Below are 21534 nucleotides of genomic sequence, written 5' to 3' on the forward strand. Positions count from 1 at the left end.
TTTTTCCATAAAGCACATTTATTGTGGGAGTTTGATTTGAAAGAGTTTCAAGTAATTTAAACTTTGGCTGCAGGCATACAGATCATTTAAAAAATGATCTTCAAGTGTTTCTACATGTTAATAACATTTCTGGTTGGTGCTATAATCAATGGTTTTAATTCTCATTTTACCAACTGAAATATTCAACACATGCCAGGAATTACCTAGGATGAAATCACATAGCACAAATTTAGCCAGCCTGACAGTAATCCCTGCGCTAGCAGTTTTGGTGCAGTACTCTTATTTTGAAGTGGAGAGTTTTGGGGCTGTGGGGTTTCTTTAGGGGTGATCATCAGCCACCTGTAGCTTTTTCAAACCATAGAACTGCTGAAAACAGACTGCATCCTGGTTCAAATCAAAACCCAATTCAAATGGTCTTTTCCTAATGGACCAGGATTCATCTGTCCTGCCTCATGTTCACAAAGCACCTTATTGCTCCACATGCACTTCTACGTGATCTCACTTCCTGCATCTATTAATTATTATCCAAGATGTATGACAGAAACAGAACCTGGCCTTAAATAAAAGAGTAAATCAGGAGGTGCTATTTCAGATCCATCCTTTCAGGAATTGAGGTGCAAATGCAAGATGCACATTTCTCTAGGACTTTGGAAAGTGCAAGTGCCGGCTTGCTCCATTTTGGTACCTCCATCAGCCAAAGAGCCTCCCATCACCAAAAAGACATAGTTCTCACTGCATTTCAATACTCTCCCTGAAAAAGGTAAATGGGCTTGGTAAGTGGTAGGGACAAGCCAAAAGAAAATAAACAAAATAAAAGCCAATTTCTTTCATAGCAAACGGTAAAATTTTTGATGAAAAGGCTTACAGTGTTACTTTGTAAATGTAAGTGCTAAGCTTTCTCAGCTCACAGGTCTGGCAAGAGCTTGTTAGCAGCACAAAAAATGCCAAAGAGCTCCCATCACCAAAAAGACATAGTTCTCACTGCATTTCAATACTCTCCCTGAAAAAGGTAAATGGGCTTGGTAAGTGGTAGGGACAAGCCAAAAGAAAATAAACAAAATAAAAGCCAATTTCTTTCATAGCAAACGGTAAAATTTTTGATGAAAAGGCTTACAGTGTTACTTTGTAAATGTAAGTGCTAAGCTTTCTCAGCTCACAGGTCTGGCAAGAGCTTGTTAGCAGCACAAAAAATACCAGCTAAATGATCCTAACGGAGCAAACACCTGCAGCACCTCAGACATTCAGTAAGAACATCGTTCACCACTGAAGTTTAGTTAAATATGCACAATTTTATTTATTGAAGAGATTAGGACAAAAACATTAAACCAAATACATGACAAAGCACCAGAGGCAGTAAAACCCCACCATGCACATCACCAATCTTTCCTCCTATAAGGTACTTATAAAATAAAAAAAGTCCTTCTTGACACAGCACCATCTTCAGAGTGTAAAAACATTACTCCTTTATATTCTTAGTTACCAAAATAGAACCAAGGCAGGTCAGCTGCAGCTAGCTTTGTCTCTTGATAAAGAACTGTGAAACATCCTCTTGAGAGTGGGACCATAACTTTCCTGCAAGGCAGGCAAATAGCATCCATACGTCAAATGCCAAGTAGCTGTACGCACATGCCACATACTATAATTAAGCACAAATTCAAGTAACATTTACATACTACAGAGTCCACATGTACCTACCCAAAAAACATGACCACTTCACAAAACGTATACAGGCAGTAATATCAGAACAACTGAGGTACTGGAAACACAAATATTTATGCCAAGAGATTTCAATATCATACAGCAATATAAAAGCAGTAATAAAAACATTTGCCAGTCTAAATCAAATAAAGCTATCTAGAAAAAGAAGCTAAATAAAAAGTTATTTAGGGACAGAAATACCTGAACAGAAAAGAAGTGTGTTAACTACAGCATGTAACATGTCATCCCAAGTCAACCCGTAATTGAAGTACTGGCTTAATACATCACTACTGTGACATTTTCTTCAATAAATAGAATAAGTCTTGACAATACAAAAGGTGCATATTACTGTGTATGTTTCAAGAGGAATATCTGTAATATAAATGTTCAGCTTATTAATACCCTCTTATTTCTTATTCTGGACATAAACAAAAATCAAACCCAAACAATTCTTTTCCCAAGTTGAAAGGAATTCAAAGAAAAAAAACCCACAATACTCTTCTTCAATAATAAAGACCCCTCTATTTACACCTGGGCCAGTCAGTTAAAGAAGAGATCGGTTCTCAGATAAAGACACGATTAAGGGCTTTCTGCCCTCTCTAGTCATATACGTGCAGCATGGCAGATATGGAAGCCAGTATCTCATATCTTTAAAAAAAATTATATAGTTTTCTTCTTTTTTTTCCCTATTATAGCAGTAATGCATCTGGAAGTTCGAGTTATAATAGCTTCCTGCAACAAACCATTTGACACAAAACAGAACAGCTTGTTAAATGACAGTTACTTCCCCTTAAGGGAACAAAGCATTAAAATGTCATTTCCTGACAAGAATATTAAGTAGTTTATTTAGAAGAAATGAGTTGAAAATAGCTATCAAGAGACATGAACTGAAATTTTGTTTGTTTTTAGCACCCACTTTTCATGTCCGCCTTTGTGCACCTAATTTTTTTCTTAAATTAATCCCATTAATTATTAGACATCCGATTAAAAAAAAATGTTAGCCAATTGTACTTTCCCTGAATCATGGCTGAAGTTAAATATCTAACAGTGCGATGCCAAGATGTGAGCTGAGGCAAAAAAGTTTCTATTTGTCGTGAGTTACCACTATTTTTAATGGAACAGAAACGGGAGTGATACAGCTGCACCAGAATTGGCATGTGCAGTCTCCTTGGCTCCAAAAAGGTGAGAAGCTACAAATTGCTCCATGCTGCCTTTTCTCCTCCAAATCAATCTAACCTGATAGCAAGCTCCCCCCACCCCCCCAATCTGTCCCCATGCTACATTTGTTATATTAGCTCCTGGTGGAGGTTCTTCTCAATCCGAGGACCTCTGAGTGTCTTTTGCTACCAAGCTAGGCTGATGCAGGATGATTTAACACGGTCAGGAAGGGCTCCTTCATGTGTCCATCTCCAGGTTGTGTACCTTCTGAACACCAGTCTTTGTGCTCAGTTAAAGAATGGGTCCAAGTCTTCTTCCATGTTGACATCAGGCACCAGCTGATCTGATACCTCCTTAGCACCATATCCTGAATTCGATACATTAAAATCTGTAGAAAACCATGGATGGTCCAGAATTTCCTGTGAAGTCAGCCTTTCCGATGGCTCCCGACGCAGTATGCTACGTATGAGGCATTTTGCCTTGGGGGATAGAGTTTCTGGAATGTTAAACTGCCCACGACGGATCTTGCTGAAGAGGGAACTAGGCTCAATGTCATGGAAAGGATAGCGTCCAACTAGCATGGTATAAAGCATGACACCTAGACTCCATACGTCCGCTGCTTTGCCAGAGTAGCTGCCATTTGTGTTCAAGATCTCTGGACTCACATAGGCTGGGCATCCATGCTTATCAGAAAGAGAGTCATCATTTCCTCTTAAAATATAAGCATCTTCTAGGCTTTCCAATTTCACTCTAGTCCTGCAGGCAAAAAGACCAAAACCATCAAGGTAAGCAAACATCAAAACACAAATTCATGACTGTTACAACTACATGGTTATAATAGTAATACCCTACAAAATTCAACAACCACAGGAGTGCATCAGTTTAAAATCCCACTCACAGCACTTGTTACAGATAATTGATACTGTCTCTTCTATACTGGTTAGAGATCTTAGAGAAATGTAAGGAATATTGCCACACACACAGCTACAAGATTTCAAATACAGTTATGTCCAGTAAACTCATTAGTAAGGCCTTAAAAAGATAAAAGTAATTGCCATATTCATGTGTTTGGTAAATTTTACATAGACATGATTTCCAAAAGGAGACATAAACCTCAAGCTTTTCTCTGTGTTGGCTGCACTCTAACGTACCTGTGTAGGACTCATGCCCAAATAAAAGCCTAGCCCTAACTAGACAAGGTTATTTTGACACCTTCACACTGGTGAGCCGTTACTTGCACCTGTAATTCCACAAGGTTCAACAGGAATAACATGGTCACTCTGACCCTAAACGATCTCTTTGACCAACCAAAATTTTTCTTTATCCCAGCATCAAGGAAAAGCAATTTTAACAGATTTCAGTCTTCCTAAATAGACCTTTGGGCAAAGGGAGATCAGGTGAGCTGAACACCACCAAGGTTAACAGCAAGCTTATCTACCCAGCTGAACCAGAGGAGCTCCTCACATTGGAATGAACAGAGAGGCTAGCAAAGGGCTTGCAGAGAGATGACAGGGATGCCTTATCTAGATTGCAAACTCCTGCCTGCAAAGCACTGTGAACTTGTCATTGTGCTGCAGTAATTGTCTCTGCAAGAATTTTCTTCCCTTATAGATATCACACAGGAGCAGAAAAAATGATGCCTAGTTGCTTGTCATAGCACTAGATGAACATAACCTTTCTTTCCTTTTAATTCTCACTGCTAGCATCTGTAACTATATTTAAAAATCTGTGCCTGTTAAAGGCATCTAAAAGGATTACCAATTACCCTTTAGACTATTTGCCAGCAATGGTTGGTTTTGAGAGCAGAATCACTACAACACAACAGGACTTGTCCAGTGCATCTGGATGGAAGAGTGATCTAGCAGTACTGCAGGCTTTCTTTTCAACAACTCAGGATCGTAACTCAACTTTGGGTATTACTGTCCTCGTCCATCAACTCACCAGTCCGTATGATCACTCTTAGCCCTGTGTCACAGCCATGTTCCCATACCACAGACGTTCACAGGCAGGGACTGAACTTCATCCCAGAAAGCAGAACTCGCATCTCTTGACTGAAGCACATCATATAACAGGCATTAAAACAGACAAGGAGAGCCCTGTTTCTTAAATGTTTACTGAGGACAACATTGCTCAGGCTTGAGTTGCCAAAGACAGCTGGGTCAGCTTTGGCTTAGACTTGGTTCCAGGGCAGCTCAACGCTATCTTCTTTGAACCAACAGAAGAGCATTTTACTCCGTGGAGTACTCCAGAGGCAACTGTGCCATAAACTCTCATAATGACACTTGGACCTTTTCAACAGCTAGAGACATTTACTAGCAGAGGTGAAAGCCCCTTTGGCAACGTGCCTCGAATCAGGAAGTCATAAATACAGAATTCAGAATACCTGGCTCCCAAGCACAGTGTGTCAAGGCAGCTCCTTCCCTCCTTAAATAGGCCAGTGTTTTCTCCTCCAGTGCGGATGCTGATGGGGTTTGCGCAACACACCTGCTTCCTGATTAATTACCCATCGCCAGCCTAACAGCACTTCTCCTGGCAAGGGACAACCCCCTCGTTAGCGCTCAAAACAATACTTTACAGCAGCAATACCTCACACAGGAAGCTGGCTGCAAGGAGAAACTTAACTACAATTATCAAGACCACAGCAATTTCCCTCTGTACACAGCTCAGAGGGTCCAAAACAGGAGAGTGACTAGAGAAGAGTCCTTTCACCATGTTCAGTTTCAACATGTTCCTGCACCTGCACAGCATAGGAAGAGCAGCGAGGAGAAACACCCAGAGAAAAAACCACGCTAAGGAGGGCAGAGAACAGAGAGGAGGAAATAAAAGGGAAGCCAGGGACATGAGTTGTGGTTCCATTTGCATTGCCCACCTCAGTTTTTCCACAGAAAAGTATGTGTAGCAATAAAACAGTGAGGCCAGCTACTCAAACATGCATTAAGTCACTGAACTGCCAGACAGGAAAGCATCGACTCACTCCTGCTAACTAACAGAAGCAGAACACGCACACCAGGACGGGGCAGAGCATGCTATTTATAAGCAACTTACAGGAGGGAATTCATCCCCCACACACACTCTCCTGCCATCCCCGTGTCAACAGCGCAGGGAAACACTGTTTACTCTCCCATCCTATTTTACATTTCTGGGAGTTGCCAAATTTAGAGAAACAGTTCAATGAGAAGCTTTTATATTACAGAAGATTATTGGAATTCCCTAATCTCTTATTTTCTACAATGGACGCAGTACAAAACCACAAACAGCAGACTGCAAGGTGTGTCAAAAAATTCATCAACAGGAGAAATCATTTCTTGATAATAAAAAAGAAGCAGCATACAAAAACCTTATCTCTGTCTTGCTCTTCTTGCAAGGTGCTGCAGCCTGCAGCCCTCCGCACATGCTACAGCGGGTTTTGTTTAAGCAAGCAAATGGAGCAACAGCTGGCCCTTATCTGCGTGCTCCTCCATAAGCTGTGGCCAAATGAAGCAAACACTCAAACCAGGTTTTTCATCCTACTGAGCTGACAGGCTTTGAGGAAACAAAAGGTCCCAAATTAAACAAAAACACAACCTTCAGTCCTCCTCCTCCCTCCTTGCCAGCCCCGAAACCCTCAATCAGTAACACCCGCGTGTATAAGGTACAAGTGGTGAAATGGCTCCTCTGCAATGAGGCAGTGCTCCAGCACAGGTACGGCACTGAACACGCCACTCCACGCAGGTATGCATTTCCCTTGCAAACTGCAGGAGCTGCATCTCTTGAGCGCATACTGCCAGGTACATGGCCTCGGTGTGACCTTCTCCCCATCTCAATTACCACCAGAAGCAACTCGGGTGTTCCCATGTTCATTTGTAAGGTCGGGTCTCTTTGCAGAAGGTGACAACGCAGGTTTCCATCCTTACAGCAAGGAGAGCACAGGCCAGGGCGGGCCTGCTGGACCCAGCCGGTGCACAGAAGCAGCTTTTGCTGCCAAGGGCCAAGGGCCCCAGAAGCACTCACAAGCTTTTGCTGCCAAGGGCCCTGGCTCGGCTCTGCCAGCACCCCTCACCGCGAGCCAGCACTGGGGCTGGGGAGACCCACTCCAGCCTGTTTTCACCAGTGATGGATGACTTCACATACCTCAGCCTTGCATACAGAACACAGTCTGTAATCGTACTACAATTCGGTAATACACAGGTGTAAACGGCAAGTCTCACTCCCCTTTTTACAGTCATTTCACGTTTTTTTCAGGCAATCAAAAAGGAGCAGCCTGGCTCAGAAGCTGCTATTTCCCAGCACACAGCACCCCATCTCTGCGAGAAAGAGCTTCCAGCTCTGGCTGGCCTCCCCTTCCTCCACATTTCAAGCATTGGCTAAAAGAACTCTGTTTTCTGCAAGCCAGAGGGCTTTTTTTTTTGTGGGGGGCAGAGTGGAACAGGAAAGAGAGGAGTCTAAATACACAGAAATGCAGAGACATGCTGGATGAGAAGCAATCTCTCTCTCCCCCACATGCTCTCTCTCAGAGGAAGCACTGAAATCAAACATCCAGGAAAAAGAATAAAAGCCAACAACAACAAACAGACCCTCAAAACTGCAAGTAGTTTCTGAGAATACAGAAACTCCACAGCAAAGGGGGGGGGGGGGGGGACCCTGCAGAGTAATCGGACAACCCTAAATTCGACATTTGGCAGGCAAGGGACAGACTCAAAACCAAACACTGAGATGTGAAATCACAATCAGCTTTGAAGTGCCTCCCATCAGAGAGCAGAAAAAGGACAAACCAAAATAATTCTTCTTTTTTTTTTTAAAAAGTCACATTTCTAAAAAACTCTCATTCTCTAAATAATTAACTCACATCAGTCAACTGAAGGACCCCCACAAGAGAAAAAGGTTTCCAAATGCATCAGCATTTGAGTTCAACCATTCAAATGGTTGCAACAAAATTAATCCCTAAAGTTCAAATGTAAGCTACTGCCAAAGCTGGATGAGAATCACTTTGTACACATACTGCAGGGCAACAAAGACTTTTGTCAAGGCTTACGTAATTACAGTACATAATTTCAAGTTTTAATGCAGACCCTGAATAAGCACTTGGAAAAAGAGCATTATGCATCTATCAGATCATTGATAAAACACTGCATTAGCCTAATGCATTAAAAAAAATACAACCCTGAATCATGGCTATTTAAAAAGGGGAAGCTATTCTGCCTATGAATGCTTTCCCATTACTGGTGAATGAAACCACAGAAGTGCAATCAGAGGGCAGCAGCAGCACTCAGACGGGAAATGCGTCTTTGTCCCCATAGAAACCGTCAGGGAAACCCATGAAAAACAATACCACTCTGAATTTCTTATCAATATGCCATTCATTACTTGACTGCATTCAGACTTTGCTCTTCAGTAATGTAACAAAACCTAATCAATTAAACATCTTCCAGAATATTCTTCAATGCAACCTCCTGAGTTAGCACCCGTCTCTGGCAGACGGCTTTGTTGCACATCCTACACTTTTTTCAGTGATTCGCATTATTCCTCCCTGCAGAGCTTAGGGGCTACTGGCAAATTGCTATCCTGCCTGTTGACACCAAAGCCAGGGCTGCAAGAACCCGGCATTCACACTTGCTCTCCAAACACAATTTCCATACCAAAATCAGTGGAATTATTCAGAGGGCTCTAAGCTCATAAGGCAGGAGGAAAAAAAAAATCTGTAACATTTAAAGCAGAAATACTGACTGAAAGTCTGAGTGTTTCAAAGGAAAATATCTCCACTGCAGTGAATAAACAGTCAGTAGTAAAGGAGCCCATGCCTGAATCAATGAAAACAGTTGCTTCTAGTCTGCCCCTGAAGCCATCTGTATGGGAAGTAACACCTGAACCACAGCTGAGCCACCATTACCATTTTGGAAACGCTCACTGCAGACCAGACCCACAATTTTAGTACAGCATCATCCCCGAGATGACAGCCAGATCAGCTGCTTTGGGAGAAGATGGAAGGAGCCATCCTGCTATGGACACTCCAGGTACACCATCCACTTGCTATTCAGGCTGGGTCAAAATTAGATGATCCAGATTTACAGATTCTATATAGCAGCCTCATGCCTCCAGAGATCAGAAAACAACCGTCACTGCCATCTGAATTGCCATTTTAGTAATATGACTGCAGGTAAATATAAAGTGGCAACTTCTAAAGGGAAGAGGTGCCTTACAATGTTCCCCCCTACACATAAAAAATGAAGGCACCAAAGCAATGCTATCTCATATTTCAACATTACTCTGACTGAGGCCAGGAAAGCCTTTCCCTAGGTAGAGGCACTCAAGCCATCAACTGCCCAGTAGATCAGGGATTGCTCCTATGTGGCCAATAATTTACAGGTCATTTAATCAAGGTCAGTTGCTAGCACCCCATCATAAAGACGAGACAAGCATGAATGCAATCATGCCATTAGAGTCACAAGGGGGGGGGAGGGAAGCTGGAAACAGTTATCTTTTGCTAATTGATTTTTTTAACTAAGGGAATCTCTCCTAAATAATGCAGAAGTAGGCTGCCGTCATGGAGACAGCGAGATGGGGAAGGCGGCTAATGAAACCCCTTGCAGATGATTTGCAGCTTGGTGCAAAGGCTCATTCTGAACTCAGAACTACCCGATCTCCTCCGGGGGCGGCGAGGCACATAGGATCAGAGGGGAAATGTTATGCCATCAATTTAAATCCTGCTCCTTTCACTGTGAGATCCCTTCCAGTGCCTAACAGCACACAGACTGGGAGTTCACCATATAACATCCTACACAACTTCAGGGGGGAAAAACAACCAAAAACACCAAACCCTGCACAAAGGCTGTCAGACAAACAGTCTCTTGCATAATGAAACAGGCTCCAGGATATGTTTCGAAAGACAACTGGGACTTGCAGGCAGCACAGGTTTACAGGATGAACCTTGTTCCTAAGGGAAGATTCCCTCACTGGTACTTCCGCAGAATGAGGAAGCCTCTAAAAACTACACATCCCCCACCCTTCCTCCGAAGGGATGCTACCAGTGCACTCAGCCCTGCCCCGCACCCCCTTCCTGACTTGCAGGACCCAGCAACTTAAGGCTTTTAACTTGTTTTAAGCCGGCTTTTTTTCTACAGAACTCCACTTAGCCTGTCCTGTATGCTGTATACTTAGTTTCTTCCATGTCCTTATTGCCTAAGGAGACAACACGCTCCCCAAAAAGTAGGTAGGTAGGTAGCGATGTGTGTGTTGGGGTGCGGGCTCTGAAATCCAATGCAGACCCTTCCACAGAGGGGCCCAGTTACAATACTGCGAGGAGTCCATTATTTGATAAGCATCTGGCTCAGGGCAGCTACTTCACCTCACTTTTATCTTTTTACATCACATTGAAGGTCAGAGTTTTAAAAGGCTCTGCTGTCAACTGTATGCTGTGTTCACCATCTTTTCTAGGTCTTTTCATATGACACATGGTGAAACTCCACAGGGAAAGGAGACCAAATTTTTATTTTGTTAACATAATTGCATGTTGTGAAAAAAGCCCTACGCTTTCTGAGCTTGCAGTGGGTGCTTAGCACCTCTAAGATAAAGCAGGGGCATCATTTCACAACCCCACTGGAAACCTTTTGCTTAGGTGTCTGTAAACCTGTCTCCAAGCAATATACAGCCACCAATAAAGTAGATGCTTAAGACTAAATAAGCCCCAGGTTGGCTCCTGTTTACAATCTCCACCTTTCCTCTCCCTCCCAAGCCTGAAGTAATCTCACGATGTGATAATATGGACAATTAGAAGAAAAGGCAGCAGAAGAATTTCACCATGACAGTCCATTGCAGCTTCCGCTAGCTGGGCTCCCTGCCTCCCCTCCTCACCCACAGCACAAACGTCCGCAGACATCCTCAGTCTCCGCTCAAAAGTCAACATGGAGTATTTTGCACCGAGTCTATGGACGGAGGTTTTCAAGTCTTCAAAATGACCAGTTCTTGAACTCTTAATGCAAGGTGTCTCAAGAGACATCTACTTCCAGGGACTGCAAAGCACCTATCACGGAGAGATTAATCCTGTGACGGGCATCTCATGACGGGCACCCAACCATGCCAGGCATTATAGCCAACACATAACACAGCATTCAGCCAGAGGCACCTCTCAGAAAGTCAGACAGCGTGGCTGGGGAGGCCGGGCAGGACATGGGGACAACCTGCAGCGGTACAGCCCAGCCTAAAGGCATGCCCCTAAGCAGGGCTCCCCTCCTGCTCCAAGCATGGCACGGGGCTGCACCTTGACACCACCCTTCAGCAGAGCTAGTACATGAGGCTGCAAAGGGGAAAAGACTGAAAAAAGAGTGAAGAAGAAAAGACACAGGTCCAACCATGAGCCAAATACCAAAAGATAGCACAGTCCAAGGGTAAAATATTCTGCAAACTCCAGAGTTGGGTACTACAGCAAAGGCTCTCAATACTCATGGTCTCACTGAGGGGCCTTGAGCTGACTCGAGGTCCATTGGAGCTCCCATCTTCATCTGGGGGCCAGTCAGCAGCCAACTTTTCCCTGGCTTTTGCTTTCATTTATGACCTTAGGCACAGCACTTAACCTCTATGACTATCTATGCCCTTGGGAAGAGATTTAAGCACTTCACAGGGCTGGCATGATGTTCGACATCTGCAGATAGCCTCCCGCACCCCGCTGGGAAGGGTACCACATACCCAACAAATCTAAAGTGCGTTGCTCCCAGGAACGCCAGGAGAAAACAGAGGCTTAGTAACCAAACCACATAAAGGCAAAAGGGAGCACGAACCTTTCTGTGGAACACAGTTGTGCAACTGCTTCATCCTCTATCCTAAGTTTGACAGCAGAGATTTGCTGCCTGTGAAGAAATTCGCCTTCCTCCCTATATTCTAGGAATAAAAATTTCTGGGTTGAAATCTGACCTATGATCCTCCACTACTGAAGAAGTTATGCTCTTGGTCCTGTGGCCCCATTCAGGGTAATGTGAAGAGCTTAAATGACAAAACAGATGAAGACTGGTTTTATTTCTAAATCTTCTGGTATTTAAAGAACACTCCTGTTTTATTTAATTTTCTTCCACTTTAGGACTCTCTTTCTAGGACTTAGGGAAAGTGTTAACTTACCTGTTCTCTATTGAATTGTAAGTAAAACAGCAAGTTCTAACAACACAGGGAAAAAGCGGCTGACTGCATTACAGTTTGACAAATGCTGGGGAGGAAACTTGCTACTAAGCGTAAGAAAATGAAAGGTCTACTTGGAAAAAGGTCGGTATATGCATTCTGTATTTTTTGTGGGATCAGGTTTGTATCACTAGGATTGCAAACAACATAAGTAGGTCACCTTAAAGCATCATCCACTCAAAGCTGAGAAATTCTAGAGGAAAAAAAAGAAAGAAAAAAACATTTTAAGAGCACCAAGTAAATATGTTATGCTAACACAGGCTTTCTAAATTAGTGTATTGTACTGACTGCATTCCCCTGGTGCAGAGCAAAAAGTGTCAAGTTCTATTTATTTGTATTGAATCCCACCTGCCTACCATTTCTCATATTTACTCAAAGAATACAGGAAAATTACAATATCTAAATACCAAAATTATTTTAATTTTCCCTTCAACAAGTATGATGACTGTACAAGGTCTTTAAACTTCAAATATTACAACAGCTAATATTTTAATATAATTAAAGGCTTAAAAATGCACTAAAGAAATTAATAATTCCCTGACAGCAGAAATGTTCTTGTATTAAGAAAACCATTGGAACAACCAACACAGAAATGTGTGATTTAATTCTGAGATCTTTGAGGTGGCTCTTTCTCAAAGCATCTGCTATATATCAGACTGATGAACTGCTTTATTAGCACAATACTGTGTATAGTGCTATTTTTAGCACAACCCAAAAAGCCCTGCCCATTCTGCAACGTTCTTACGGGATACCAGCTAGAAGGGCACAGTGGCTCTGCCCAAGGGCCTACTACGAGGACAGGCTGTACAAGGAAAATTGTAAATACCATGACATGAACGCAGCAAAAATAATCAAAAGCAAGAGCCCCACAACATCCACATTGACCTGGCTTAATATCCAGGACAAGAAAAAATGACCAAGACGCATGGAAGCAGAAAACATACAAAACCGCGTTTTATCTTAGCTCATCTCTACTGTTTTGGATTCAAGTTTTATTTAGAAGTTTAAGGACCCAATTTTTAAAATATCCAAGAATCTTACAGGTACTTTAGAAAAAGCCTGGTGAGACCCAGCATGGCAAGTCAGTGTTGTTTTCCGTATTTTTAGTGCTCTGAAAGTCACTGCCCTCATTTAATGGATGTGCTGGTGCTTGCTAACCCAGCCTTACAAAACGTTTCCAGCCATGCTGTAATGTCTTAGAAGTTCTGCTTCATCAAGATCAGCTGCAGGTTTAAGGAGCTTAACTCTGAAATTTCAATACTAAAAGACCACAGACACACATACGCATCCCAAAAAACACAATCCCCCAACCTTCATTTAAATTAAAAAACAAAAACAAACCCAAAACACCCAAAACAAACCCAAAACCAAAAACATAACAGACCTAAGGTGCTTGGCAACAGCCCACATCATTTTCATGGAATGCAATTTACCATATCTTCAAAATTTCTGCAGGTCAGGATTAAAAGAAGCTATAGATAAAGTACCTTGAAACACAGACAAATTATTTTTGTTTGTTTCTACACTGTGGAATTTTGGATTTCATTTTAAGTGCTGATGTATTTACACATATGCATAATAAGACATAACACACCACCACAGTCTACCTTTGATTTAGCACATCAAGAGAACACCACTAGTAAAATTAGGACCCCTACAAAATGCTCAGCACTACCAGCCTCCCAACATTACTTTTTTCACCTTCTTACTTCCCAGTTCATTACAGACATCCCAAGGCACTGCAATTTGCAACATCCAAATAACATGCATTCTTAGCAGTGACATCAGGAGGAGCAAAGAGCACTCATGACTGCTGCTAGATCAGGAGCCTGAATCTTTGCAAATTCCAGCTGTAATTTAGATAATAGGAATGAGGTGGAAAGAGTTTCAATGCTGTATGTACCAGTCTGCAAAACTCCAGGAGCTCTGACTTCATACTGAACTACCAGGATATCATTAGGATCAATGGAAGGAGTATGTACTAAGAAATGCTTTAATTGATTTTCTTTTTTAAACAAATGGAACGCTTCCATATATCCTTCACATTCTCTCTGGCTCCTCCAGTCTGGCAGCTCTCAGCTAAGAGCAGACAAGTATCTTACTAAAAAAAAAAAATAAGAGAAGTGAGTTCTCCATTAATGTGTTGCCTGCATGCTGGATTTCCTATCTTTTCTTCTATCAAAATAAAAGCTGTGAGAGTCTTCAATAAGAGACAAGTTTCAAAGCAGTAGGGACTAAAGGTGAACTGCAGAAAAACAGACTTGAAGAAATAGTTAGGAAAAGAACTACTGAGAAAGAGCTCCACTGAAGAGCAAGCAACACGCAGCAGTGGAGTTCATGCACATTTCTCAAAACATCATTTTCACCTTTTCTTCCTCCTTGGCTCATTACAGGTATCAAAGAGCAATAGATCATGCAGCACCCATCTCCCAGGCACTGCCGCCGACGGCAGCTTCTGAAAGGCAGGCTGCTCAGCACGCAGGCATCCTCACCAGCACCCTCAGGGAAACACGAGCTTGGAGGGGTACAAGCAACACACAAACACCTCCGTGAACCCGGAAGGACCAGGAAGATTTTTCAGCCTAAATATAGCAGCAGATTTAAAGTGATGACTGATTACAGTCTGATGATTAGAGCATGTGAAAAAAACCAGTCGCTGTTTGGTTCTATTTCTATCTCACACTATTTCACCTCTGTTTATTTAGCAGAGTAAGGATTACAATACCTCTCTACTTACAAATCAACATTACATCCAGAAGAAAACCACATTATGATTATCTTAAAAATAACCAGCAAGTCGTATTTGACCTTTAAAGTGAATTATTGTACAATTAGAAGACACTGTTCAAAAGTGAGTAACTGCGATTTTGCAGACTGCAGTTACGTTAAAAACATTCATAAAAGCAAACACTACTATTATAGTACGCACCACTCTTCTTGGGTGGCTAAAGGATTTGGCCCTGTGCCTCGTGTTACATTCAGTTCCTACTAAGCAGCAGGGTAGGAGTTCAAAAGTATTCAGCACGGGCCCACGTCTGCGCCCACTGCACTGCCCTGAGCTCACACTGCCTTCGCTTAGAGCAGACAGTTAGGGTGAGCCCTAGGGCTTCTCCGAGTCCTGTCCTTTGTACAAAACCACACAAGTCTACATATGTCCCCAGGAAAAAAAATCCATTTTAACGTTAGGACATTATCAGCTACAACAGAAAACAATCCCTCCCTCAACTATTTTGTACAAGTTTCCTTCTTATCTGCATCAAAGGTGCTATAATGGTGTTTAATTATTAAACTCAGTAAAAGTTGTGAAAGTGCAGTATATATCTACCTGCTTTGCACTTCTCTCTGAATGGACATTAAGCTAGTTTCATTTTAGGCTTTTTTATTTGAAGAGGAGGAAAGGGTAATCATATATATTGGGGCTGTGGTAGAAAAATACGGAATAGCTATTTGCTTTGCAGAGAATTGCCTGGACTGAATTAAGAAGTGAAAATATGTCTTTTATTTTTCAGTTTGTAAAGAGATTAAAAGCAGAAGTTTATTTTGCAAAACTCAACTTGTAATAAAATTTAAGTAGACTATATTTAAACAGGATAGATGGTTGTCATTTTTATTTTAAGGCCACGAACCTCTCTCTCCTGACTGAATTGTGTATTAGTTTTTTCTAATTCTCAGATCGTGGACTTACTGAGACTGTAGAAAACTTTTGTGCCTCTGCTGTTGCTTATAACTTCCCCAAACAGCCCCAAATGGAATTGACACGCACTGGTTATTTTTAACAAAGCTCTCCAGAACATCCATTTCACTCTGCAACAGTCTGAACAAGCTTTCAGACAGTTTACAGGATTTAACTAAAAGGGAAAAACATCTCCCCATCCTCTACCAAGAAATGAAGAAACACAAAGGCAGGCTCTGCCCCCATTTAGTTTCATTTTTTTCCGTAATGGTCATCTTCCAATTTAATCCCTCTGTGAAAGCCTGACATTAATCTGACAGTGTTCATTACTTTCATGCTTTATGTGGAAGTTGCAAGTTAATACATGATGTAACATAATGAAAACTGATAACCACAAGGAAAGAGATACGAAGTTTCCACAGGTACAACAGTATAGCTATGGCTCAGCATCAGAAATAGCATTTCACAATATACCCAGAGCATCTAGCATTATTTCTTTCCATGTCTTCCCATACTCCTTCCCCAAATCATTTACCAACCATTTATTGAGAGACAAGAGTATGCAGGGAGGAGATTTAAAAAAAACAACCAAACAAACAAAAAAAGGGTAGTTCCCCAAGTACCACAACAGCTCTGATACTAAAAACGGGCACCCACACAGCAAGGCGGTTTTAGTCTTAGTATGATTAGTGACCACACAATACTCTCAGAAGCAGTCTCCAGACCCTTCCCAGCACAGGAAGCAAGAAGCTGTCCTCAAAGCAGTCCTTCAAAGCACTGGTGGCCCTTCCCTCCAACCTATGTCTGCATTAACAACTTGGTTGTTCTTCCTCTTCACACCTCCTCACTGGAACGAGCCATTTCAGTCCCCAACCCTCTTTAACATACTGGATCTTTTGCTCCTTCCCCTCTTTTAACACCATCAGCATTTATGATAGCAGAGCTCTTACAGACATGTACGCAGAGCCTTCCTCCAGATGTCCCCTCCTTAGGAATGAGGGCACTCGTCTAGGTGGAAATGCAGAGGCCAGGCACAGATGCAAATGACGCTCTATACTTACTTTACTCCAAAGCCTAAGCCAGAAGGTAAAATGGCACATCCATCCCATGATCAGGTTGCAGAGGAAAACAAAGAAAGCGTAACACCTTGTGGACCACAAACAAACGGTACGGTGACAATGAAGGGCACAGCATCCTGTAACTCTGAATCTGACCTCAGGCACCCCCACCTGTAAAGTAAGGGAGACTCTTACCTTTCCTCATCCTTGAAAATAAACTTTCGCAGCTTGAGATCTCGCAGTACCAGTCCACCATCATGGCAGTGTGCAACAGCGGAAGCTATTTGATAGAAGAGTTTGGCTGCCTCCTCTTCTTTAAGCTTCTTGCAGGTACGAACAAACGAATGCATGTCCCCATAGCTCCTTTCAAAGAACACATATGCTTTTGTCTCCCCAAGAATTATTTCAGTAATTTGGTTGATATTTTTATGCGCAGGCAGACAAAAACATGGTGCTAGTAACTCCTGGTAGCAGCCAATATCAAACACCTGCAGGAACAATGACAGTAAAGCCAGGGTTAGCGACACGAAGGACAGTGAAGTTATAGTACATCTAATTCTGTTAACAGAACCATCTCTAAGTACAATTTATGCTGCTGCTGAAGCTGCACCAATGTAAACAGGATGTCACAAGCTCATGGCACTGAGGACAAGACAAAACAGACTATATAACCCCACACAGGACATACGCATAACCTTGACAGGAAAGGCTAGTCTTCAAAACTTAGAGCAAGAATAGGTTCATTAGCTAATAGCTGTTCAAATTTAGAATGTAATCTGAATTAAGCTCTGAAGACCAGAGACATACAGGAGCAGTACTTAGAAGGAAACGTGTTTATCTTCTATCTTCCATCCAAATAAACTCATAGAGAAGATGGCCAGTAGCTCTGTATTGAGAGAAGCTGTCATATTAAATCCACCCTGATCCACATGCCTCTCTGTCTTGATTTAATTAACCCATTAGAGCTTTAAGGATTTTCAGGTTTAAAATATCATCTAGCGCTATTCATATTTACTTCCTGCCTTTCTTTCATCTCTGACAAACAGCAAAGTCACTTTCACTTTCAAAGTCTCAGTTTTACAATGGCTGTAAGATCAGAAGGACAACCGGGAAAATAGCCCTGCCTGTTGGAGCGCAGACAAACAACCTTCAAAAGGCAAAGACAAAACCACCCTGAACTCTCTGCATTTCAATCAAGTGCTCCATTAAAAGCAAAGTGTCCCTTTACTAGTAAGTATGTTATCACTGATCTTATGAATGAACTGTAAGAATTAAAAAGGCTGCTGGGAAACCCAAATATAAAAAGTTACTATAATCTAGTGATGACGAATGAATCTGTATTTGAGTCAATTGAGAAATGCCCACATTACAAGAAAGACTTCATTGAGAATAACAGAAGTCAGTGTGCTAAAAGAGAATATGAGCAAAGTATTGACAGGAGCGATTTTTATTTTTAATTATACCTGCTCCAGAAGTACTACAAAGCAAGGGATTAGCATTTCCACCCGCATAAAAATTCTACTAATATGTAACTTACTCTTGGGTGTTTTGTTACTGTGGTAAAAAGAATTTAAGGTAGTCATGTGTCATTCTAACTGAACATAAAAATCAAGAACTGGTATACGTTCTTCTAACCAACTGGTTTAAACTGCAATTGTTTTTCTTCTTTTTGTGTTCTAGTATTTGTATTCCAATAGCGGGTATTTGTATCCTCTCCAAGAAGCAAATCTCCCTGCTTTCTTTGAAGCTTTAAAAAGCTTTCAAAACTGAGTGAGAGAGATACGGTTCAATCAAAATTTACCTGAGGCTTCAAAACCTGAGTCATTTAACGCTTCAGAGCACAATTTTACAAACTCCTTCCGCAAAAAAGGACCCAAGCCCCAAGAAATTGGGGCACCCCCTCCTCACACACCTCTTTCTCCCCATCCCATACCTGTGCTGCTATACTCCGGCACAGGCAAAACCAACCTTAAAGGCAGACTGCCAAACAGATCCAACACATTTTACAGGGGGTAGATTAGCACTGAGGCATTCTGGTGACATGGTGCGCTAGGGAAGCAGAACCGGGGTGGAGAGGGGGTGTTGCTAAAATCCCTGGTGTGTAATTTGTTCCAGAGGAGAATTCATTGACATTTGGATCTCAAAACTCGTAACTACTACATTGTAAGTGAATGGCTCTTCTACAAAGCGGCTGCTATAAAATAAAATTTAAGCAGGAACATTCGTGTAGCTCAAACCCTCATGTGAAAAAAAGCCTTTCCAGAATTCTCTCCTAACTAGATTATCCTGATATAAATTAGTTGCATTTTGTGGTTCTCAGACAATGTTAAATAAATATATCTGGATATGTACCAGTACTATGTTTGAAAGGGGGGAGATGCGAAGTGCTATCATACTGCTACAATCTAGAATACTTCTTATAAAGGGCTTCTTTGTATCCCAGCTTTTAAGATCCCTGGCCTCAGTTCAGCAAATGTCCAATAAGCTGCAGTTTGATTTAGTTCTTGCTGGGAATTGGAAGTGAGAAGTTACCATTGTTTGGATGCCACAGAGCCTTGAAGCAAATAACGGCATCTGTACAGTCAGTGGGTGCAGCCAAATGAATCTTGAGAATCATCAGTATGTGTCTGTTATCCAAACCAATGTTTCTGCAAGCAATCTCTAAGAGCATCTTCAATAAGATACCAGATAGCAGGTCTCTTAGCCGGAAGGCTACTTGACAAAGAGTAGTCATGATACTGCAGGCATTTTAAAGCACGCATTAAATTGAGTTCAGGACTGACAACTGTGTATTCACAAACTAGCAATTCTGGGTAAGATCATATTTTTGGAGCAGAGCTAGAAGTAGTGCCTCGCACATATGGAAAAACTGATACTATTCAAATGTCAGGATCAGCTCAAAAACATACAGCTTAAAGGGAAGGAAAAAAATAAAGTCCACTCTTTGTGAGCTGCAGTTATACTGATCATACTGTTATCAAAACAATGCCTTAAACTTGCAAACCAAACAGGAAACAAAGAAGAGCATAGCCCCCGCTTTACTACTTGCTATGCAAGCTCACCTATAATTTCATACAGAGCAGCAGCTTTGTGGGATCTGTTTATTTCATGAAAAGATGCCAATGTCCTAGAGTGCAGCACTGTACTACTGCACCGAGCACGGCTTTCATTCTAGAAATTCTCATGTTCTGTTTCAGTTTAGTAACAAAGCATTCAGTTCAGCATGCAATATTAGTCTTTTGCAAAGTCACGGGCCCTTTTTTCCCCTAAAATAATCACACAAAGTCCTAGGTTGCCTTAACATCAGGTTTTATAACTCAATCAGTAAGCATATTTAAATTGCCCTCTGAACTCCAGTCTTTACAAATAGCAAACGGGAGCAATTATTTTCACTTCCCTGCTACAGCCTAGTCCATAACTTCTTATGAATCAAGTATGAGAAAGCATGAAACAGTCAGCAATACTATCATTAATCCCTGGAATACAAATAAGCTGTAATATGTCTACTTTTCCGTTTTGCAGTTAGTTCAACACTAGAAATTTGCCCAAGATAGCCAAGTGGCACGATTCCATGTTTTGGGAACAATACAAACACTGCAGCGTGCGTTGCAAGGTTGCAATTTGCTACGTAGTTATAAAAACTACTACTGGGTACTGCCTCAGTTTGCTGGGCATAAGTCTGGCTCACTGCAGACAATGAGAATCGAAATTTAGGAACAAAGGAAATTATTCCCTCAGCCCAAAAAGAGAAAAACATCGCTCCACGGACGTGCACGCATGTGGGTTACAGCTCACCTTTGAATAGTAGAAGCAAATTGGGAGGAGGCAGAGAAAAGCAGGCAGACTACAGAGTGGGATAGCTATTTTGTCTGCTCTTCTAAAAAACGTAGGTGTGCAGGTTTTATTCTTGCTCAATTGTGCAATGGGGGAGGATGCTGTTTGCAAACAACCTCAACGGTGAGGGAGCTCAGGCTGATTAATTCGATGTGGTTTTGGGTTTTTTTAATCACTTTTAAGACAAAGCTGATGGCGATCTCCCCCCAGCTTCTCCATCCTCTTCTATACCCCAACTCCCAGAACAAGGGACAGGAAAAATCAAGGAAGCCAGCAGGTCCCAACACCTTAAAATTATCTGGGGATTCCCTACTCCATTTTGAAAAGTGAGAGCGGGGAAGAGGAGGCTTTCTCCTGATCCGAACTCACGTTAAGACCTACTTGAAGGACGGCTCTTTCCAGAACAATATCCCCGGGGTAAGAGGCAAACTGGCTCCGGGCCACCGCTCTAACGTGGCCATTGTCTAGAGAGAGGGAAAAGTTACAGGATGCGCCTTTAATCCTGTCTCCCTACCTTTTGTTTCTCAACTGTTTAATAATTGAGCTACACGACCGTGCTTGGCCCTCCTGCAAGACACAGGAAACCAACACGCGACAGCAGGCTAACCCAGGGGGAGAACAAGGAGGAGAGGTATTACCTTGCAAACCAGCTCCTCGCCACTGTGCAGATGTACGGCTCGGAAAACGTGGTCTCCCTCGAGAGGCTCCAACAATAAGTATTTCCCGATGCAAGAAACGCAATGCGACAAGTTCGGGGTCTCCGGCGGGCTCGGCGAGCCTAGATTCGGGCTAAAACTCTGGCTTGGCTCGATGGACCGTATGGACGAGAGCTCCTCAAAATCCTGGGTTTTATTCCGCGGTCTCCCATATCGTGCTATCGTGATAGGGGTTGACCTTTGTATGTTCATGAGTATGGAGAAGACCAGCCGAGACGCTGCACCGGAGCCCTGGCGTAGAGCGCGGTCCCTCGCC

The 21534-nt window shown here is 42.2% G+C and overlaps 1 protein-coding gene across 1 annotated transcript; it reads right to left on the reverse strand.

Annotated features, from left to right (window-relative positions):
• Nucleotides 1-1269: 1269 nt before the first annotated feature.
• TRIB2 (tribbles pseudokinase 2) lies at nucleotides 1270-21528 on the reverse strand. The gene is made up of 3 exons (XM_009275564.1): nucleotides 21201-21528; nucleotides 16924-17216; nucleotides 1270-3612 (listed from the first exon to the last, which is right to left on the reverse strand). Exons 1-3 carry the CDS (start codon nucleotides 21468-21470, stop codon nucleotides 3144-3146), a joined length of 1032 nt encoding a protein of 343 aa, XP_009273839.1. The 5' UTR covers nucleotides 21471-21528; the 3' UTR covers nucleotides 1270-3143.
• Nucleotides 21529-21534: the final 6 nt, after the last annotated feature.

The sequence above is a fragment of the Aptenodytes forsteri genome, unplaced genomic scaffold, assembly GCF_000699145.1.
Source record: "Aptenodytes forsteri isolate BGI_AS27 unplaced genomic scaffold, ASM69914v1 Scaffold94, whole genome shotgun sequence".
NCBI classification, from domain to species: domain Eukaryota; kingdom Metazoa; phylum Chordata; class Aves; order Sphenisciformes; family Spheniscidae; genus Aptenodytes; species Aptenodytes forsteri.

Bases quoted from the DNA above. Each gene is read 5' to 3' on its own strand.
- TRIB2 (XM_009275564.1), bottom strand. From the start codon at position 21,470: ATGAACATACAAAGGTCAACCCCTATCACGATAGCACGATATGGGAGA. The intron at 17,217-21,200 runs GTAATACCTCTC...TTGTTCCTGCAG, and splicing joins GCGAGGAGCTGGTTTGCAAG to GTGTTTGATATTGGCTGCTA. The intron at 3,613-16,923 runs GTAAGAGTCTCC...TTTTGCCTGCAG, and splicing joins ATTTTCAAGGATGAGGAAAG to GACTAGAGTGAAATTGGAAA.